The sequence below is a fragment of the Accipiter gentilis genome, chromosome 9 (genome assembly GCF_929443795.1).
Source record: "Accipiter gentilis chromosome 9, bAccGen1.1, whole genome shotgun sequence".
NCBI classification, from domain to species: Eukaryota; Metazoa; Chordata; class Aves; order Accipitriformes; family Accipitridae; genus Astur; species Astur gentilis.
The window spans coordinates 9,460,317-9,482,485 of NC_064888.1; the positions used below are offsets into that span (position 1 = coordinate 9,460,317).

At 40.1% G+C, this 22,169-nt stretch overlaps 1 protein-coding gene across 3 annotated transcripts in view; it reads left to right on the forward strand.

Moving 5' to 3' along the window:
• RHOBTB1 (Rho related BTB domain containing 1) overlaps window positions 1–22,169 on the forward strand; it is a 55,203-nt gene that overhangs the window by 17,310 nt on the left and 15,724 nt on the right. For 2 of the 3 annotated variants that reach the window (XM_049810885.1, XM_049810886.1), the window contains exons 3-4: window positions 12,069–12,270; window positions 12,632–12,735. In XM_049810885.1, the coding sequence (XP_049666842.1) occupies window positions 12,079–12,270; window positions 12,632–12,735 (296 nt within the window). In that variant the 5' untranslated portion in view covers window positions 12,069–12,078. Of the gene's footprint in view, window positions 1–798; window positions 999–12,068; window positions 12,271–12,631; window positions 12,736–22,169 lie in introns of those variants that run through there. The other variant, XM_049810887.1, reaches the window with a different exon arrangement.

Here is a 22,169-nt window from a genome sequence, read left to right on the forward strand (position 1 = left end):
CAGCCCCTGCGCTAAGAAACTGCGCACCCAATTTAGGGGATTATCCAGGGAGGCCTTCAGGACCTTTGCATTGTTTGGATACACGGTATTTACAGGGTGTGTACGCATACGGGGCGGGGGCGGTATTCATTTACTTTTGGCCAGTTTCGTGTCCGACCTTTTCCCGTGCGGGGCCGTGGCAGAAAGCCCCCGCATTGTGCTGGTGCCGGGATGGAGGAGGAGGAGGAGGCGGCTGCCCCCCCGGGCTGCCCCCGGCTCGCGGTTGCGCGCTTTCCGCGCTGCCGGCAGGCGCCGTGAGACGGGCCGGGCCGGGCGGAGGCGGCGGCCGGCGCGGCTCCAGCCGCCGCCCCTTTACGCGCGGCCCCGGTTTCATGAATGAAATCCAATCGCCGCGCTAAAAATAGGACGCGGGGCTGCAGACGTCACGGTGCGCGCGGCTCCCGCCGGCCCTGCCGCCGCCCGACTCAGCGCCGCGGGCCGGGCCGGGCCGGGCCGGGCGGGGAGCCGGCGGCATGCTGCCTCCCTGCCGAGTCGGGCTGGCTGCTGGCACTGCCCCGCCGCTGTAAGGAGCAGCGGGAAGGGGGAGCGGCGGCGGCGGCGGCGGCCGCCTCCCGTCCCGCCGGGGCCGGGGGGCCAGCCCCGCTGCGTGCACCCCGGCTGCCGGGCATCCCGCCCTCCCGGGTAGGTCCCGCGTCGCCCGGGCGCGATCGTGCTCCAACCTGCCGGCGGCTGCGTGTGCGGGGGCCGGGTCGGGCTGGCAGCCAGCAGCTCCGCAGGGCGCGGGTGGCGGTGCCCTGCGCGTCCCGTCTGGCCGCAGGTGCGCTCCCGCCTCGTCGGGAGAGAGAGGAAGAGGCGTCGTCCCCTTCCCCCAGGACGGGGAGGGCCGAGTCCTTGAAGAAGCAGATCTGCCTGGCTTCCTCTGCCAGCGAGGCCACAAGGCGCAAGGCAAAAACGGAGGGGTGCGATGTGTGCGGGAAGCAGAAACCTCCCGGCGCTTGGTATTTCTGAGTGTCATTTACTAAAAACCTGAAGGATTTCTCTTTCTCCCTCTTCCCCCCCGCCCTTCTTTCCCCCTGCTGCGTCTGTGGAGTCTGTTGTGGGTTGCTGTGACAACAGCCAGAGGCTGCTGGGGGGTCTTGCAGCACACGTTATCGGGTGTCTGTGTCGGGACCTGTTTGGGGGCCTTAGAAAGGGGCTGTAGAGACAAACCGTAGTAGGCTTTAATTTGTTAAGTCAACCTTTAGTGGGTGTTGCGGCATCCAACATCTAGAGCAAAGAGAAATCAGTCACTGTACAGACTGAGGCACTAGTTGGAGAGCTCCAAGTTGCCTTCTATTGGTCAAGGCACTACTCAGGTTTCTGAAGGCAGCAATATACTTGTTTAAAAAAATTATAATAATAAAAGAAAGCCCTTGAAGCTCTGCATATGGTCACAGTGAGAGCAAGGAAGTGATGCCAGAATATTCTCAATGACTTTGTTCATCCTCGGTTTGTGTACTATTTCAGGACACACAGCTGACTCGAAGCCAAATGTTCAGCTTGAGCTGTAATAGAAGCTGAGGTGGAAATTAGTTTGTTCAGTGTGCTCGAGGGGAGTTCTTAAGCTACTGGTCTTTCTAGGCAAAAATAAAGCATGAGGGGAGAAAACCACCATTGTTAGGACTACATTAAAGAGTTGCGATATGACTGCTCAGTGTAAGTAGCAGTTGAATGGCACACATCTCTGTACAGGCTGTATTTCAGGATTGAGAGTCACAGTACATGGAAACAGAACAGCTTAATTTCTTTTCAATAGTTTTCTGAGGTCCTTTCTCATTAGGTTATGCTTTTCTTCTATACGCACATTGGACTTGTATGCCTGATTCTATGTCTCGGGTATACAATGTATCTACACACTATTAACGGGAGAAAAAAAACAAACAAGAAAAAAAAAAAACCAAAATAAAACCCAAGCTTGGTGAGTTCAGTATTTGTACTAGGGTTCTGTATCTAAGTGACATAATACTTAAGGAACATAAGATCTGGGGCAGGCTGATATGCGTAGAAGTATTTTTATACAAGAAGAAATAAACATCAATTTTAGCTCTGGGGAGCTTGCTTAAACTCCTGCAGTTTCAAAACTACCAGCCTCACAAATACTGTAGAGCATTAGGCTGAGAGGAAGAGCTGATCACTTGACCAGTAAATCCTGATGTTTGATTCTTTGTTAATACATTTTATTCGCTGGAAAAAAATGCTTAAGTCCTGCATCCAGATGTTGCCCTGTGCTGAAGGAGATGAAAGGACAGAGAAGCCTAGAAGTAGGAGAAGCAAAGGAGCAACAGGTGTTTGACATGCTCCTCTCTTGCTCCCATCTATCCTGCCAGAAGACTACCCAAATGTTGTAGAATGAAGTATGTGCTTGGGAGGGAGGGAAAGGAAAGGCTGAGCAGTCCTTGCTGCATGCAGCAGACTTGCAGAGCAGCTCATAGTAAGGCTAGTCCAACTGGTGTGAATGTACCCTTGGATCATTGATTGGGTTTCCATAAAAGAGCTCAAGACCTTGTGCTGAAAGAGTGAATGGTGGCAAGGTGCATGACCTAGAATTGGTGCAGCCTGCAGTACATGTGGTGATAGTTGGGCCCTTTGTTGCTAGAGGTAGGTTCATGAAATAAAGGTATGGATTGCCTTTGGTTCCCATCCAGCACTATCCTACTTTTCTGTTTTCTTCTCCTTTCCGTCTGACATGAAAGATGCAAGATGGCAATTTCTCTCTTCTTTTTAAATTTTTTTTTCTTTGCAAATGAGTATCTGTGTGGCGCTAGGCTTTACAAGTAAACTCCACATCTACTCATATCCTGCACAATTCAGTTAATGTCGCTGGATTTGCATTTGGGACATAAATGCAGAACTTGACCCAAGATCTGAAAGTAGCATTTTTCTGAAGTCTGCCACCCTGAAGTATTTACTATTCTAGTCAGTGTTTAGGTCTTTGGGGGTTTTTTGCCTGCTGTCATTATGAGATCTCACTTTCCTTGTGTAATTTCCTTGTAGCAATCACATGTGGGAGTGAATAAAATCACATATAATATCTTTCTAAAATCACTGATTAACAGAGGAGAATGCATGGGAAATATCACATAAAGTTCAAGAAACAAGAGCCTGATTCTGTCTTTTGGAAGGAAAACAGCACAGAAAGTGAATGCAACAGCGCTCTGTGCTAGAAGGTCACCAGTGTCTCTGGAATATTTTTCTTTGTAGCTCTAGCAAAACTTGCTAAGTATTTTCCCCACAGAAATGCGCAAAAGTTGGGAGAATGCCTTGTTTGGTGGTTATTGTTGTATTTTTCCTTCTGTACTGTTGGGAACACTGCTCAGAATAACGTCTTTGCCAAACAGAGCATACAATGCCAACACCTGTCTTTATAAATGGGTAAAATCAGTAACAACCTATGCAACAGTTTCAGTAGTTTAATGCTGTACCAGCTTCTGATGCTCTTAACTACATAAGAGTAAAAACAGGGATTTCATGGAGTTTATTACCATGAAACCCAGTAGTGTTGAATCAGGCTTTTCCAGTGATCCTTCTCCCTTTAATCTTGAGTTTTACATATTATCTCAGATACTCTTGAGCATCACAGCTACTAAGGATTCAGCTGCAGCTTTTTCCCAGTTATGTTGATCCAAATAACAAACCAGGAGCCAGAGCATCTCATGCGCTATCTGCATTTGCAGGTCATGTGATGTGGTAGCAGGGGACCTGGGGATGAAAAAGTTGGTGCTGAGAACCCAGTGTCCGCACTGCACACATTTCAGGGGCAAAGGGTGTTACTTCAGATTACCTTTAATCTGGCCCTATGGACTGAACGCTCACTCATTAGTGGTGGGTGACGCATCTTTTACTTCAGATTCATCTGAGAGGAATTTGGTTTGTGCACTCTGCAGCTGCACCATGTGAACCAAAGCATGGTAAGTGGTGATGACTGGGATATTGCTTCAAAAATGTATTCTTGATCTGAACTAAAATGCTAGTAGAGGTGCACCCTTAATCCACTCCTGCAGTGTAACCTTTTGTTGCAGAAGGAGGACTAATCTGAGGACTCAGTGTACAATGACATTTTATGGGTGGCTGCTTTCTAAAGTACCAGCTGTTTGGTGATGGTTATCACCATCAATGGGTATTGTCCGTTCTTCAGTTACTTGGTTCTCAGCCACTTTTATTAATGTCAGCCACAGTTAATTTCCGTTTGTGATGATATGACAGATTATGACCCACAGCAATGCGAGATCTTGATCACTGCCTTGTCCCCTGTGTCTGCTGTGGTCATCTCTGGTAAATGGAAAGAGCAGTCAGTTGTAGCCAGGTGTATCCGGAATCCTAACAAAATGTATCTACAAATCCAAAGTGCGAGCCTTAAATCAGTCATGTACCAGCTATGGATTATTTCCCTTTTTCTAGGTATGGGTCCAGTGTGGTCACCCTTCCTCACATCTCTCTGCACAGCAAGAAGAAACAAAAGGATGCACAAGGGACTGCCCTGTGTTGTGGCCTGTTCTTGAGGTAGACTCTGAAGAATTAGTGAAGGGAGGGGTGGCAGTGTTGCAGGCCGCCTGACCACGTAGAAAACACTTAACCCAGATTCTCACATACAAGGTTCTGAAATGGTTAAATGTCCTTCGCCTGCTGTATGGATTAATTTCTAGAGAGGTGATCTCATCACAAAGGATATCGCAACATATGTCACAGGTCAAAATAATACCTAAGCAGCTCAGTGTAATCAGCTTCTTGATTTCTGCCCTTCAGATCTTCCAGAACTTGTCAGAAAATTGACATAGTTCAAGTCTAATGCTGAGCTTTGCATTTGGATCTCTCTTTGGTCTGGTAGACTGTGAGTGTGTACAGCACAGACAGGTCCTTGTGGACTGCACATTTGCAGGAGGTCCAAGAGAATCAGTTATTGTACCTAAAACTGGATGTTTTCATGCTCAGCTATTGAGCTTCAGGGCAGTCTGTTTTATACAGTAATGTGGGAAGAATTTGTATTTTGCTTGTATCTCTGATTTTTGGTCATCTAAGGAAGTGCTCCTTCTTACTGATCAAAAGGTGTTGTGTCATCACAGAGGTAGGTTGGGCTTGACAAAGGGTCCTAATAACTAGCCTTTAGAAACAAACAAACCTGGAGTCAAGCAGGCTCAGAAAGAGCAGACTGACAGGCTTCTGATACTACAAGCCATGAATTATTATCCCTGTCTACAGTTTCTACAAAGGTTGTGGCGATGATATGGCTGAGAATTTTTCTAGGTAAACATAGAGATGTCTGTTCTGTCTTCAACTTTACATCTTCCTTAGAGGCTGCTGCTTTCATTTCTGTGTGTGGCCATGGTCAATTTTTTGCTTCCTTTTAAACTTGATGAATAGAGCAGGGATTACAGCAGCTGAATGGAGGCTTTTGAGAACTTCTTTCTTCCAGCAGGTAATACAAAGTAAGGTGTAGCATCCAGGATTAAATCTCATGCTTGTTGGCCAAAAGCTGTCATGAAACAAGCTGGTTCAGGCAAGCCAAGTAGAGTCAGTCTTGATGACAACCTCAGTACCTACCTTTTCCAGCTATATCAAATTTTAGCAGCATTCTGTGGGATTTATTTCTTTGTTGATACTGGCTCTAAGCTGAAACACCCCAACTATCCCAGAACAGCTGAGAAAGGGTAGAACCAGGTTCTGCCATTGTGGAAGATAAAGGCATCCCTGCTGACCTGTGCTCTCCTTTTGTGTGCAGCAACAGCCAGGGTTATCTCGTTTATCACCTCATGCAGTGAAGCAACATTTCAGTCAGCCACCCTTCTCTTTCTACCCGTGGTAGATCCAAGTATCTCATGTTTAAGATCGCGTTAACTTCCGAATATAAGGGCTTTTCTCCCATTCCCAGTCATTGGCTGTATCTGTTGTTGTGTTCTGTTGATGGGCCAGGTAGTTGATAAATTCCAGGCTTGATCTTGAATTTCTTCTTCCTGTGTCAGTCTCTTCCTTTTCAGTCTTTCCGTGTAAACGGCCAGAACTTTAAATAATGGCAATAGGGCAATGCTTCTTCATCCTGGGATAAGAATCCAGCCTGATATCCATCATGCCCATCTTTGTCCCCTGGTGACCTAGTGATTGATCTGATCCCACCTTGCATCTTATTACCCTTTGTCACCAGCTCGTTCTTTGATGCTGACAAGGAATAGTTTTTCTTCTTAAAGCAATCTCCCCATCAGCCCTCCTGCAATTTAATAAAACACTAATATTAGTTTAAACCTTGTGAAAAATGTTTTGCGATGATCTTTCAGTAGCTGATTATAGTTTATCTGTTACTTGATACCATGTTGTGATCTATTTCAAACATGCTTGGTGGGGCCCTAAATTCGTTGATTAAATTGAGCCAAACCACAAAACAGCCTTTTGTTCCTTAACCTTTTCCCAAATCAGAGCTGTCTGTGAATTATATGCTCTTGCACAAATGAACACTAAGTCCCCTTGCTTTTTCCCCTGGCATATATGTGTTAATCCATTAGGATTCTGCAACAACACATGGCAGGTTATATATTGAGAACGAACATTTCACAAGCTTGTTCTGGCTCATGTGCTCTTTGGTCCTTGCCAGCATGCTGGTGCCTTGGGATTCTGCAGTATAAGGTAGTGACTTCAGTGCCTGAAGAACTTGGCATTTTGCATCTCCTTTTCCAGTTTCCATAGTTGCAAGCAGTAATTTTGCAACTTGGGGATGGAGGCAAGAGCATTGCATAGTCTTGTAAGTTTTCTTATACTGCTTTTGATATGTTGTTGCATAATGGCTCTCTGAAGGAGTAACTCCAAAACTATGCTCAAAAATACATCTCCAGAATAGATTGAAATGTGGAATACCTACAAATGGTCTTTCATATAGTTTCAAAAAAGTGTGTTTTTCAGGGATAAATGTAAATGGTCTTACCACCTTACTGGCAGCCTGAGTGTTAAAAATAATTCCCACTTACACCACTCATATTAAATAATGGTAGATTTTGGTGTCTCTTTCCATTCGATTCCTTTAATAAAATTGTGACATTGTAATTGTAGTTGGCAATCTGTTTGTTTTAAGGACTTCCAGGTTTGCATGTTTGGTCAGATTACTTGAGACAGGTTGGAATTATTAATTTTTTTTTCCATGGAATAACTTAAAGAAAAACTTTACTAAGCTGGCAAGGTTCTTAACATGCTGTCAGGCTGAACCCTCAGCTGAAGAGTTTGCTCTTAACACAAGAACTAAGTGACATCCTTGTTTGTTTTCATGCTAAGAGGTGCTATGTCAGTCTTACAGGGTGTGTTTAAGTACTGAGCTAAGAAGTAAATGCCTGCAGGATCACTCCATAATCACTGATTAATGTAGACACTGTTAGTGATTTGTTTGTAGTGTTTTGCTGAAGAGAAAAGGGTTGAATAATTAGCTACTGCTCTTTGAAAAAAATCTTGGTTATGTTTGTATATGCTAAGTGATGATTTAAAATATCTGGAAATTTCAAAATGGGCAGTTAGCTGCATAGGCAGTGAGATGCATAGGGGTGGATTCCTGATCCTGCACAGGGAACTTGCTGTAGGGTTTGGATCTTCATCCACTTTCTTTCCAGCAGAGAAAAATGCAATTATAGCTTTACATATATTAAATTGCATTCTTAAAACAAGACAAGTTCATGGTTAGGATCTGGTTATCTTTTCTTTATGAATACACCTACATTAATACAGAGAGAGAGAGAGAGAGAGATTGTGTGTGTCTATTGTGTTTAATCTGTGTAGCAGTGGACTAGATAATCAAGTGGTATGCTTCAGCTACAGATCTTCTGGAAAATTTAGAAAGGCAGTGTTTCATTACTGAGGCTGACTAGCCAGAAGGATCTGCATGCTATGGCAACCACAACTGTTTTTTAGTGATAATAATAACAACTCATTCATCAATGAGGAAAAACTAAACAAATAACCAAGCTCTCTACAGCAATTTGAGGTGAAGCAACAGAGAAAGAAATCAGTGACCGTAACAATCTGCAAGCCATGGTTCAGAACAGTAACTTTATACTTCTTTGGAAATAAATCAGCTTTATTTGGAATAGTTCTTTTCTGCTAATCAAGTAAATTAATTAAATGGCTTTATCTTAGATCTTGAGTCTACTCACATCTGATTTTTGGCTGCCTCATTCTCCTCTTCATCTGCAAACAATCACAGGTGACAATGTAAAAATAGAAACATCCTAAGAGATTTTTGAGATCCTGTGTTATTCTTGTGGGTATCTTTTTTCATTTCCATCCATCTGCTCATCTTTCTTTAGAACTGGATTAAGCAGCTGAATCTTTTGCTGCTTTCTTTTGGGAACAACCATATTTGACCAGGTCTTTCCCCTAGCAGGTTTCTCGCTGCTCCTCACTTGATGGTCTTTCAGTCTTTTTCTGGCTTTTGTGGCAGTGTCCTCTCTGACACTGATCACACTTCCAGTAACTTTCCTCTTACTTTACCCTATTTTGTTTTGTTGGTAGACTAAACTATTGCAGGTTTTAGGTTGGTTTTAGCAAGTTTTTCATTGGTCTTGGAATTTTATACTGTTGTTTTTTTTCATTAAGCTTTACATACACTGGTTTGCTCTTGTCTAACCAGTTTTGTTTCAGTTTCAGTTGGTCTTCCCAGATGTTACCAGACTTTCAGAGCTCAAATCTAGTTGTTTTGGTTTTTTTTTTAATTTAAGTTTTGTAAACACATGTTTAGCATTTTTAATCAGTGTGATTATATAATAGGTTTAGCACAAGCTTAACCTACAGACTACCTTATAAAAAAACTGTGGCTGTATTTTTAAGATCTTGTACATATTCCTGGCTTTAATCATTCCAGTAGCCAGAAGGTTTCTGGCTACATTTGTAAGCATTTAATCCACACATTTTGATAATTGTTTATACCGCAATTTGTTGTTAGCATCTGGTTTTATTTGAGGTGTCTAAATATCTGTCCAGGCTTCTGTCTGTCAGTCTCTTCAGGAGCTATTTCTGTTTTAATCCCTTTCTGAAAACTAGTGAACAATATTATAATGATCTGCACTTTTAATACATAGATACTCTATATATACCTGGAGTGGATTTAAGAACTTTCCTTAACATAGCCAAAAAGCTCTAGTTTTGTTTTTATTCCCAATTTATTTTAATCTCTGTCCTGTGCAGTATTGAGTCACGCTAAAAATATCTTCATTAGACTGCCATTGATCTACAACAGGGCATTTGGGCATGCTGTGTCTGAGTTCTGTGATAACTTTGCTTTAATTAAGTTAGTAAGTATATCAGAAATTTTATTTTTTTTTTTAATTTTATTTTCATGTGTTCCTTTTCTAGGATTCTCACATAATTGCATTGATTTTCCTTACCACTTGTATTTAGATTTGCCTATTAATTTTAAACTCTGTTATCCTCTTGGAAATTTTTTTAAGATTCCAGACTCTGTGCTTAATACATATTTTGTGACTGACTGAAGTGCATTTTTGCAGAACTAACATTTAAGAACTTTTGAAGACTTTTAAAATCAGTTTTTTATATAAAACCTTATCTAATCTGTGTAACAGCTTTTTAATGGAATATTGGGTTAGAAGAAAAATTGGTTTGGCATCTCTCTGCTTGGTAGTTTAAAACCAACCAGACACACTGGCTAGCCACGCTCCTTCATTTTGTTTTCCAGCCTTGTAAACATTTCCACATTCCATCTGTGATGTCTAGTCCATGCATGAATAAAATATGAAGTAATTTAATACCACATATTATGTCAGGGGGTTGCTGTTTATTCTCAGACTTGAAATGAAACTTTTTTAGATCACATACTGAAACCTCTTGGGTTTTTGCCACTCATTCAAGGCCCTGCCTTTGAGACCATGGTGTACAAATATGTCTCATTCTCTGTAATGTGGAAAAAAAATATTGGTACTCTTATTTATATAATGACTGTATTCTTGGAAAGGATGCGGAGGAGGAAAGAGGAGTTAGCTCTCATTTCTCTTCTTGTATTTGGACACATGAAGATGGTATAGAGCCCATGGGCCATCCCAGGTATCAGCCTTGTGGGAGCTCGCATCCAACAAGCAGCTGTGGTTGGATCGCAGCCAGGTAACTGGAAGTCTCTGTAGTCCTTTACCTCAATACTAGTAACATTTCAGCATGCCAGTTACAACTCAGGTGAAGGGATAAAGGCAATATCTTAATAGCTTTGTTTCCTTAACAGCTAAAACCTCTGTGCCGACATAGCAGGTTAGTATCACAAGGCCATTAGGCTTTACAAGCAGTATATACTATGCATGTACGTTTGAAGCTATGCTGTTTGCTCTACTTTTGGCAGATTGCAAATCTCGACTTGTGCAACCATGTACTTGTGCCAGGATGAAGAGTTTCTGGGCCCATGTCTCAGTCTAGTGTAGGACAACTCTCTAAAATGTATTCTTTCATCCTAGGCCGTGCTGTAGCATTTCCAGAATCATTCAATGTCTGTGAAAAGATATCGGTGTTACACAGTAGTGCTATAAACTCACCCTTGCACCTTGCTGGCTATGTGGTCCCTAACTCCTCCCGTCCACACATGAAAAAAGATTATAACTGCACCTGAGCCATTATAGCTATTAGCATGCATTCCATGTGCAAAATTTTAAATAAATGGGTAGCATTTAGTTCTAACACTGACTTTTGTTTCTTGGTTTACATCACTTTAAATAATGAAAGAATGCAGTTAAAATTAGTGTTTGGCTAGTAATTACTAAACATGCCTTTTCTTAAATCAGAAAATAGTGCCTCTGACAGTGAAAAATGGACACCAAAACAGCTTGTATCTATTATTTTAAACAGCCTGACAGTTAATATATATTCTATGTTTATGTGTGAATGAGATGTGAATATTAAAAAAGATATTAAAACAAATAATTTTGTTTCTTTATCTTAAGTGCTTTCTTCTCAGGAAAAGTATACCATCACTCCAGATGATGACTTGTGTTTTGTCAATTAAATTGCTGCAGGTTTTCTTGCCGAAATAACTATTAGGCAAGCCTTCCTGAACATGTTTGTGCCTTGCATTTTCCCTTTTCTCCCTCCTTGATTGCAATTCCCTGGCAGAGACCAGATTGCTCAGCAGACTACTAGACATTAGAAAACCAAAATCAGATATATCAAACTATGATTCCATATTCCTTCATAGGAAAATCCCACATTTCTTTATATGAAAATGACAGCTGTAGTAAACATGCAGGAGTTGGTTTTAGTTTTTCAAATATCCATTTTTTCCCAGCTTTCATTCATATCCAGGCAGTTGTTCAATATGTTGCCAAAGAATATGTAAGTAAATAGTTTCAATAATAACTTTCCATGAGGACAGTATCTTCAAAAATCTCCTTCTCTTCACTTTCCATTGTCATGTCAAAAAGAATTTGTAGGTATAGGTAAGTATATTTGCAAGTTCCTGCTGGACTGTTTGGTTTCATTTTAGTCAATGATCTGTACAAACTTCTTGGAAAATTAAGGGTGTGTGATACATGCAGGATACAATGGGAGTTGTGGTTTGTAGAGAACAGAGTCTCTGGAGTCATCTTACAAGTCAGTTTTATTGTGTGCATATAACGAAAACCATCTGTGTGACTTGCTGTTAGCAATATTGTTTGGACAGCCCTAAATCAAATCCTGAATAGGCGAGATTACAGAAGGCAGGTTTATACTGGTATCCTTCAGGTTAAACCCAATGATGTCCAGTCTTTTTTCCTTCTTGGCATAAAAAGTATTAGCAAGAGGTAAGTTTGTGCTAGCTGTCCTTGTTTCACCAAGATCTATCTTCTGCAAACAGGCCTGTGTTTATAGAAACCAAAGTGAAAATAGCATGTGAACAACCTAAACCCACTGTGGTCAAAAGAGTTGTGCATTTGCATAACTGTATGGTATTTAAAGGAACAGCTAGCTTATTTTGGTACAGTTTACTACAAGCTTTTCCTTATGAGTTTGTCCTCTTCAGGTATCTCTCAAGAAGTGGAAGTAGAAGGCTGTGATTCTAGTAGAAAACAAGTTTAACTGTCTTGTTACAGTTTTTGATAAATGGACACTGACATGGACTACGAAAGACCCAACGTTGAAACTATCAAGTGTGTGGTGGTTGGAGATAATGCAGTGGGAAAGACTCGTCTAATTTGTGCAAGAGCATGCAATACAACCTTGACTCAGTATCAGCTGCTGGCAACTCACGTACCAACTGTCTGGGCCATTGATCAGTACCGTGTCTGCCAAGAGGTAAGGACTGCAGGTGTACAAAATATGAGGCACATGCTGTGAGGTTGTACTATTATTTATGGGCAAGCCTTTCTTTGTCAGGATGCAGCAATGAGCTCACAAGTATTTTATGCATGGTCTCTACTGCAGCCGTGGTCTGATACGCATCTGCCTGAGTCTCTCATTCCAAAGTATTTTTTTTTTTAATCAAACCTACTCTTAGGAAGATGGATATTCTGCCTGTTTTATAAAATACAACATTTTCTGAAAACTGTATGTGAGAGACTCTTGATCTAGTACGCTTTGGACCTCCTTAGGGGGCAAAATAGAAATGTACTTGTTTAATAGAGGGAAAGAGAATGTCTTGTGTGTTCTGTTCTAGGTCCTTGAACGCTCAAGAGATGTTGTGGATGAAGTGAGTGTGTCTCTCAGGCTATGGGATACTTTTGGGGACCACCACAAAGACAGGCGCTTTGCTTATGGAAGGTAAATTGATCCAAGCAAAATTTTAAGTAATACTTGCAGTAAAATTTTAGGGCAGAAAAAATTTGCAAATCTTAATTTTGAAAAGCAAGGTCTTAACAACAATAAAGGGTATTCATTTTCCTGCCTGCTGCAAAGAGGATTATCTGCTGCAAGGATTAAAAAGATATAAATATTTTAAAAGCAGCATAGTTTTACTATGCTACATTTCCTTGAACAGTCTGCAAAGCTCTGTCAACAACTGCTGTCCTATTTTGAATTGTAAAGAACATTCCCCAAAATCAGATTGTATTTTTACAAAATTGAACATCAGCATTCCCTGCCTGTATAAGCAGAGTATGATATTATTGCCTAACAAGCAACTAACAAGGAGAGATGTTGGGAAACATCACTCAATTAAATATTTATTTTATTAAAGCGTGTGATGTTGAATGGGCAGCTAACCTTTTGAGAGCAGAGCTGATTTCATGAAAGGTGAGGTTCTTCTGTATTTTCTTAATTAAAGCTGAGGAAAGGAAAGGTTTCTCTTCTATAAATGTCAAGTATCTGCTAGTGAATTGATTAACCCTGGAAATTCTAAAAAAGAAAAAAAAAAAATTTAAAATTAATGTAATCTAGATTTTTCCAGCATGTATAATATAACTTCAGCATAGTCTCAACAAGGACTGAAGCCAGTGATAGTCTTTCTGTTTTCTTTAATGGTAATTAGAGCTGGCCTTGTGGCAGTACAGGCAGCAGAACAACTGAGTAACAGGCATTTGAATACACATATAATGAGAACAGATTACCTGTACTGGGCAAATACGGAGCTGAAGATGGATTTTGAACAGATATTTTCATAACTGACATTTGAGCAAGATCTCGGTCCTCACTGTATTACTGTTTTCCTTCTCTCTGTGCTACCTGTTGAAACAAGTGACTTTGAAGGATGACAGTCTTTTCTAGTGTCTACCTCTCAGAACCGCTGGAGAGGGTTCTGTTGGTGGAATCCACCGGTTAATTTTTCACACTGTAAAACTCCATATGCAGTTTGTAAAAACCTTCCTTTGTATACAGCACTGTGTTAGTTGTGTTTTCAGAGTCATGAATTACCTTGAATTTTGTGTCAGGACTTAAAGCAGCAACACATGTGGGCTACACAACCTGTACCATTTGTAAAAAAGCTTTGTGAGTGAGGGTACTGACTTTAAGGTAATATTGACCTTAATATTTAGTGCTACTTGAGTATGTGAACAGATACTGTTTTACCTTTTGGCAGCATGTGGAGCCTACTTTGATAAATATGGATGTAACTTAACGTTTCCACAAACTGTTCCACTTTGATATGGCTGCCTGATATTCTGCAGCAGATCCTGTGTCACTGAGAAGATTACTAGAGATTAGGAGAACAAAATCGGGCATGTTCTGAACTCTGATCCCACATTTACTGACAGGACAGGAGAGGGGGGAAGCAACATACTTAGATTCTAATCCTGCAAACACCAAGGAGGACATGAATAACTTGACATCTCGTGGGATTAAGCATATGAACACAGTAATTCGTTTGTGATGCTAGCAGAACTGAACCTGTGTAGAATCAGGCTTGCTACGTGCTGATTAACTTAAAAAGGCTGTTCTGGAAACCTGCTGTTCTGTTAGTGGTTATTCTGTAAGTCTGTTAATGCAGAAAGGAACTGGAAACTCAGAAGAAACTACTTTATACACAGAATTTCAGTTGTAAAATTTCCTAATTGTAAGCACGGATTAGGTACTTAATTGTTTTGAAAGGTATTAAAGTTTCATTTAAAACAAACTGGTTAGTATTTTATCTATTTTAGCATTTTAAAAAGAGATTTCCAATATTGAATGTTCACATCTATAGGAATTGATTTTAAATCACCTCTGTACATTGAACTATACTCTATAGCTGAGTCAAATCTTGCAGTACAGCAAAAGGCATAGTTTATGCCAAACTGCTCAAGGCTACACCTACAAGTGCCCCATGTTTCTGATTGTCTGAAGGATCATATAATAATATAACCCTCTAATTCCCTTCAAAATTTTTTATGCGTATGCCTCTTGTGCAAGGGAAGGCTTATTTCAGCCAAACACTCAGCCAAGACCTCTAATTGTCCTAAATGTGGTGTAACAATAACTAGCAGGTCATTATTTCACCTGCTGCTCATTGGAAAAGATTGTTCCATACAGTTGTACAAAATGTTACACAAATAGATTATGCTATAGGTGACAGGGTGAACAGTTAATAGGACTTGCAGTAGAGATAAATCCTTCTTCATTCTTTATTTTTCACAGATAGAAACATGAAAGGAGAAGGACAAAAGGAATGTGTTTTGCAATATTTTTGTGTGACAAAGAGAGAAACATACTTGAATGCCACTGAGGATGGAATAGTTAATGTTTCTACTGCCATCCTTTAAAATGGGAGTATGGAGAATGAGATCCAGCTTGCATTCTATTGTGTGGTGTTTAGTTTAATAAACACAGTCCTCTGGGAGCTTTGGGAAACAGTTCCTGACAGCTTAAGGGAGGGAGAGGGATGTGGCTGGAGGGACTTATGGAAATATTTGTTGCAGTTTTATAGCATTACATGTTGGGGTTTTTTTTCCTTAAACTAGCACGTGTGCTTTAGTTTTGGAAGTATCCCGTTCAGTTCAGCTTAGGCACTATGTGATGCCAAACAGTCATTTGTTGATATTGTCCCACAGGGTTTCATTTGATGTAAAATCACTCCAAAATGTTGTAAAATGACAATGTCTTTGTTATGATTAGCGCATTGATTTCCAGCTCCTAGTCACCTCTTTGTTTAATAACAATCTAGTCCCAGTGCTATTCTATTCTCTAAGTCTGCAAATAAGGTGGGGACTTCATATAAAAGTTGTTGTTATGTACCAGTTTCCCTGGAAGGCACTAAATTGCATGTGTAAAGACATGAAAACATCTTAATTTACATTTCAACTTGTCAGGATTCACTATCCTCTATCCTCCTGTCCAATCTGGTTTTGAATGAGAGTGTCAATATATGATTGTGTTCAAACTAATTCTAAAAGCAAAATGGGGAAAAGACTGGCTTGCTTTATTTTTTGCATACTTTTCTTTTTATTTTTTTCAGGTAAACATGTTTGACTACAGTTTGATTAATATCCTACGTATCCTGGTTTTTTATACATGCAGCTCTAGTATGTGCAAACATGAGCACAAATCTGCAAAGAGTTAATTCAGTCCCAATCAAATATTTATTCTCAATACCATGGATGTGGTTTGTCAGCTAATTCAGCCAGGATAATTTATTTGCTTGCAACTTAAATATGAGCTGTAGACCAAACAAAATCTGTTCATACAGCATGGACAGAAAACAGCTTTTTCCTTGTGACTTACGAATGTGAATGAGTCTTGCTGTGAGACTGCTGACAGAGCCTCTTAAAATGTTTAGAATATTTCCTCTGTTGTGAATGGATTTCATAAGCCTTGTGGGTATTTCATGTACACAGAGGAACACAAGCATTTCCCTTTTTCTGTGTGATTACAATTCCCTTAACCAGTTACTTCAATGTAATTGAATCCATAGAAATATACCTTCTGAACACTGCTGACGAGTCCATGAGAAAAGGGGTTTATCACTGATATTTGAAGAATTCCACCGATCTTTTTAGGGTTGTTTTGTTTTCAGTTTCTTTTTCGTAAAGGACAGTGATGATGATATTTCTATAAAAACAAAACCCAGGTAGCTTTGATGTAAAATGGTATTTGCATTCAGCAAATTCAGTGAGATTAGGGCAAGGTGGGTGTCTTCACAGTTACTCAGTTTGCCTTTAGTTAGGTTGGTGCCCTCTGTCACTCACCACCTGTGCCTAAGCTGAGAGTGGGCCAGCAGCTCCTCTTTCTTCAGAGAAGGTCCAAGGTTTCAGAAGTGCTTTGAATGAAAGCCCACACTTTCCCCTGAAGTCTTGCTATCCTTGTTTTTATGTCACGATAATTCTCCACCTTCCACGTGCCTTACGACCCATCTACTGGTGTGGGTTGGAGAGCAACATCAGAGATGTGTCTTCACAGCAGTAGCACTTAACAGACACAAGAAAGTCTTTTGCTTTGTTAGCAAAGGGTCAGCTGATGGGGAATCCAGTTGTTTTCAGTTGTCTCTCACCTTGGTTGCTTCCTTTTGCTATGTTTTGCTGCCACAAAAAGTGATATGCAGTATCTTCAAATCATCTTCAAACACCAAAATTTGTGAGCCTCCCCATCTACTTTACAGTGGTTTATAAGTTATTCAGGTTCTTCATCAAGCAATCCTGAAGAACTCCTGTAAAATGTCATTTTTTAATGTATTTATTATGATTTTTTTCCTCTTTTGTGTTTGGCTGGGATCAGCCCCAGGAAAGACTAGAATAAGCAGAGAGGTTCACAGAGAGATAGCTTTATCATGTAATTTTATTCTGATACGGTGTGTGTATGCACTGTAGTGTTTTCTTATTTCGTTATCAACATTAATATTTGAGGCTTTTTAGTCAATGAGAAAGTATATGCTTTATATACTTAAACCTGTGAAATTAATGTGGATCTACTGCTTTTCATCTCTACATCCCACCATAGCTCCATATTGTGAGTAGAAAGAGGTTGCTATGGAATTGCTATTGGGAATCCTTCTTTCTCTAAAAAGGCAAGTGCCAAATGACTGTTGGTGGGATCTGAGGCTCAACTTGATGTATGTGTAATCTATCCATAATAGAGAGACACCTGTAATGCTCTAAGCCTTCCTGGACTGGAGTGAAAAATTATTTATCAAATGTTATCTGTGGTATTACATAATTTTTCATTTTTCCTTGCTCTCCTAAGTCAGTGACTGAGTGCCTGGGTGGGAAGAGGGCATTTGGGCTCTATCCTAAAAGGTTGCAAGACAACATCAAAATCTTTTGGAAATACTAAACCTGGGAAGTGACTTTCCATGAAAATCTTGATCTTAGTGAATTATTTCTTTGTGAATAGGTGCTAGGTGGATTTCTCGAGCTGTTTTCTACTCCAAGGGTCTCAGAATCTCAGTCTGGACTCCCTCATGCATATGTCAGAATATGGAAACCACTCTGCATGACCAGATATAACTGTTTTAAACTGAGTTTTTATCAATAACTTTGTGACATCAACTTGTCAGTTAAAATTTCTTGACAGTTTTTTTTAAATAAAATAGAGGAGGAGGCTGGTTTTGGTGATAGCCCACAGAAAGCAAAGAATATGAAAGTCCATATTTTCTCCCCAGAGAAAGAGATGCATCTAGCATCTGTTAGTGTTCAGTTTTCATGTCTTCTGTGACTTCAGAAGTCACTGTCATACTGGATGCAAACCAAACCCTATCATTCTTCCATCTTCTCTGGATTTTTACCTCCCTCCTCTCTCTGGCTTCCTATCTATGTTCTTCAACAGTACTTACAAGAAATCATGCTTTTACTGAATTTTGGAACCTAGCTTTGGATCTTCCTTTTTCTTTTTTTTTTCCTTTTTTTTCCATACTTACATCCCTCCCCTACCCTGAAATAATTTTTTTCTTCTAAACATGTTGCTTCAAATTATGTTTTAACTACATCTCTTCTTAGTCCTTTTAAACTCAATATGTTTTTCTGCTTGATCATTGGTTCCTGAATTTTTTTAGAGGATAGGGCCAGGAGCAAAGAAAGAGTTCATTTCTTATTTTGTTTATTCTTCTGCAGTATCTTTGATGAAAGTTAGTTGGTTCTCTGTAGAGAGATAGCATATAGTTCTCATCTGTAAGCTGCCTCCTTACAATAACAGAAAATAAGCTCAAAATTACCTTTCCCTACGTTTCTGGCTTCTCCATTGTTTTGTGAATTTATTTCTCATTATTTTATTTTCTGACTGCTGTCTAGAGACAGCTGATATGTCTTACAAAAGCATTTTTAGCTATGTTCTTATCAGTCCCTTTGTATGATATTGCGAGTTTTGGTGTTTGCCCCGGGTTGATTAAATGTGTTCCAGCTAGCCCTGTACCTTCTCTTGCTCTTTCATTTTCTTTAATCCTTCTCCATTGTTTGGTGTTCAGGCTTTGTGTTTTACTTTTATAAACCCCAACTTTGCACATGATACACAGAATATTTCAGTATTTCAGCCTCAATTAACTGTCACTAGAATTCTATTTATCATAGAATTTTTGTTCCTGCGTTAGAAATGCAGTAATCAAGCTCTCTGCTTCAGCAAAGGGGAAAAGGCACGTATTGGTATGTCACAGTGGATGTGTATACTGCAAACATACCTCACTCCAAAGAGAGTTTTACTGAGTCTACTGGCAAAATTTGGCCCAGAATCATGCTAGGGTAACTTGCAGGCAGCCTATTTTAACTGCAAAGTTCTATTTAGCACTAAGATGGAATTTTTCACATGTAAATGCTGAACCGGAATTATGGGTGAATTTACTTCTTAGAGCCAGCAATAAAATGAACCAAATTCCAAGACTGTAAGCAGTCCTTTAAATTAAAAAGAAAATTGTTTTCTTCTTGTTACATTGTTCCACACAACACTGCCATTCTCTTTAGCACTATTGCTGGTCAGGCATTTGTAGAGTAAGAGTAGCTCTTACATGTTTCTGCAATGGAAAATTAGATATTTTATTCATTCTTTGTGATATCAAAACATTTTTTGCCATTCTCTGTAAATGCACCACTGTTTTCCCATAAGTACCTCAAAGGAAATAGAAGACATTTTAAAACGCCTAGCTTTTAATAATGATGTATTGTTTGTAAGGAACATATGGGAAAATTCTTTGCACTTTGAAGCACAGTCTTGAAATATGCAATTTTCTTAAAGGTAGCTTTATCTTTTTTTAATTACTGTTATTTTCTACTAAAAATGACATTACAGAAATTTTAGAAATAGATCTGCATGTTACTCACCACAAAATCTGAATATATTTCAGGGCATTTTGACAGTTTCGCACATTACACCAGTACTTAAGAAGCTTCACTGCTGTCGGTAAAGTATAGAACTAATTGATTCTCCTGCTCACATCCAGGGCACTGCATGGTCTTGCCCTGCCTTACCTGGATATCTTCAGTTCTTCACATGCCAGGCACCCCCTGCATTTTAGTTTTCCTAGCCTCATCTGTTTTGAGTGTGTGCACGTAAGTCCTGTGTCTTCAGGTCATTTTGTTATGCTCACCAGTCACTTAATGAATTTCTTCTCATTTCATGTGATGGCTGCAACTGCGTTTACTAAAAACTGAGTCCACTTAAAACATTATCAGCCTTGCTTATCTGCACAGTTTTTTTTTCAGCTCAGTGAGATGCATGCATGAAAAATGTTGTATAACTGAGTGAATTTCTCTCTTCAAAATGTATCTGGATTGACATTGAGATGTAGCAGGGTTTTGTTCAGCCATAAATGAGATTCTCAACTGAATTCTTAGATTGCCTTCTACTGCCTGAACCTACTGTGTTTGGGAACTTGGGAGCTGGTATTTGGACTCAGGCTGCTGCCCTGCACAGTCTTTCCTTTCAGATGGTTGAAGGACTATGCAGGTGGACACTAGAGATAGCTCTTGTCAGATTCTGGTCTCAAGTGGGGATAAGTTCAGCTGTGATGCAGATCTCTGAGGAATCTTGGGAAAATTATGGGAAGTGTGTAGGGAAAAATATGAGGGCAGAAGGAGTAAAAGCAAAACAACTTTTTACTGGTAAATAAATGTCTAAGGATTAGCTGCTCAGGTAAAGTCAAGATAGTCTAACAATTTGGATGAATTTCTACTAAATTGTTTGCTCTGTAAAATTCTAATAGACTCCCTTACTTCAACCTTGCTTCTCAGAGAAAGCTGATGTCTAAAACCAGGGAAAAATAAAGACTATAATAGAAGAAATCCTCTGGGGTTCCCCCCTGCCCCCCCAAGTCTATTCTTAATGTTTGATTTGATTAAATATGTGCAACAGACTTCTTGTCAACCAAACTATAATTTTTCTATCCTTAAACTGATTCTGTCAGATTTAACTCTTGGGTCTCATTGAAGCTCTCTGAAACAAAATATGCACCTTTCACTTAGCCTCTAGAAAGATGAGAAGATAGCATGGCAATACAGTCCAGTCTTCCTCCTTTTCCTCTTTCCCACTCCCTGCATTTATTTCCAGGTCAGAGACATCTCCTTTTCATGTTCTGTATTCCTCACAGCTTTATTTCTCCCCCTTTCCAAACCCAACAATATTATTCCATGACTGTATGGCAAATGATATCCCTTACACTTGACCAGCAATTCTTGCGTGCAGCAGTTTTTCCCAGTAACTTGTAAATTATAAACTAGAGGGAACAACTTCTTAGGTAATGCAGTGTGTACATTTCAGAAGGCAGCCTGTTTCTTTAATGAGATATAAACCCATGTTAGCGTATCTGCAGCCAGCACTACAGTTTATAACTCTAGATTCAGACTATGAAACATTAAACTTTTAAACACCCTTGCCATGGAATATATGAGAAATCATTTAATAATCCTGTCTCCTTGAAGTTGTCTAAAGTATGAGTATTAGGGAAGATGGAAAATATGTAGCAGTTTCGCACTGAGAGATGGATCAGCAGTGTGGTGTGTAGGTACATCTGCAGTACAGCTCATTACACCAGTTCTGGAACACACACAGCATGTAAGCAGATGAGTCAAAATCTCAGTCTCAAACCAATGCAGTGCTCTGTTACACAAAACAGCTCTATTTATTAGAAAACTTTAACTTCTCTGCTGTTTCTAAGAGCTCCTCCATCAGAAAGGCTTGTTACATAGCTAGTATACTGCTTTTTCTCCCACACCTCACAAGTTTCTTATTGCAGCAACTGCAGAGTAACTTCCAGATGGCTACAGTGGTTACCTGTAGCTTGACTACAACTGAAGCCTGAGGTTGATAATTTAAAGTTGTCTTGTCTTTGGCAGTGCTATACTGCTTGCTTTTCAGCAGCAACTTGGACTACTCTCTGTACATCTGATACAGTTCATAACTCACACGCTAGGAGCTCACAGGGTGGCAGCATACCATGTGCTGATTCCTGCCAGAGATTTGGTTGTCTGGAGGGTTTCCTTTCATTCTCTGAAGACAAAAAAGGGTTAGTTGCTTCCATCAAAAGTTCTTCTTATCCAAGTTTGGGAAAATATCACTGAATGCATTGAGGTAATACCTACATTAGGTAGATGGGTTGCTTCTCAAAATGGTGGTAAGTTTCCTTCTTTGCCCACAAGACCCTCCTATAGGAAGTCCATAGCTGTGTTTAGACCAAGCTGGGCTGACTTCAGATACGTATGTTTTGCATTAAGAATTACTTCTGTGACTCCAAGGGGAGCATTTGAAGTGCTCTTAGGCTGCTCTTATGCTTTAATGTGAGACTCCAGTGCAGGAGTCTGGTCAGCCAGGAGGTGACAAACATATGAGTGGTGGTTGACTTGCTTACAGGTGAGACAATCTGTTCCCCT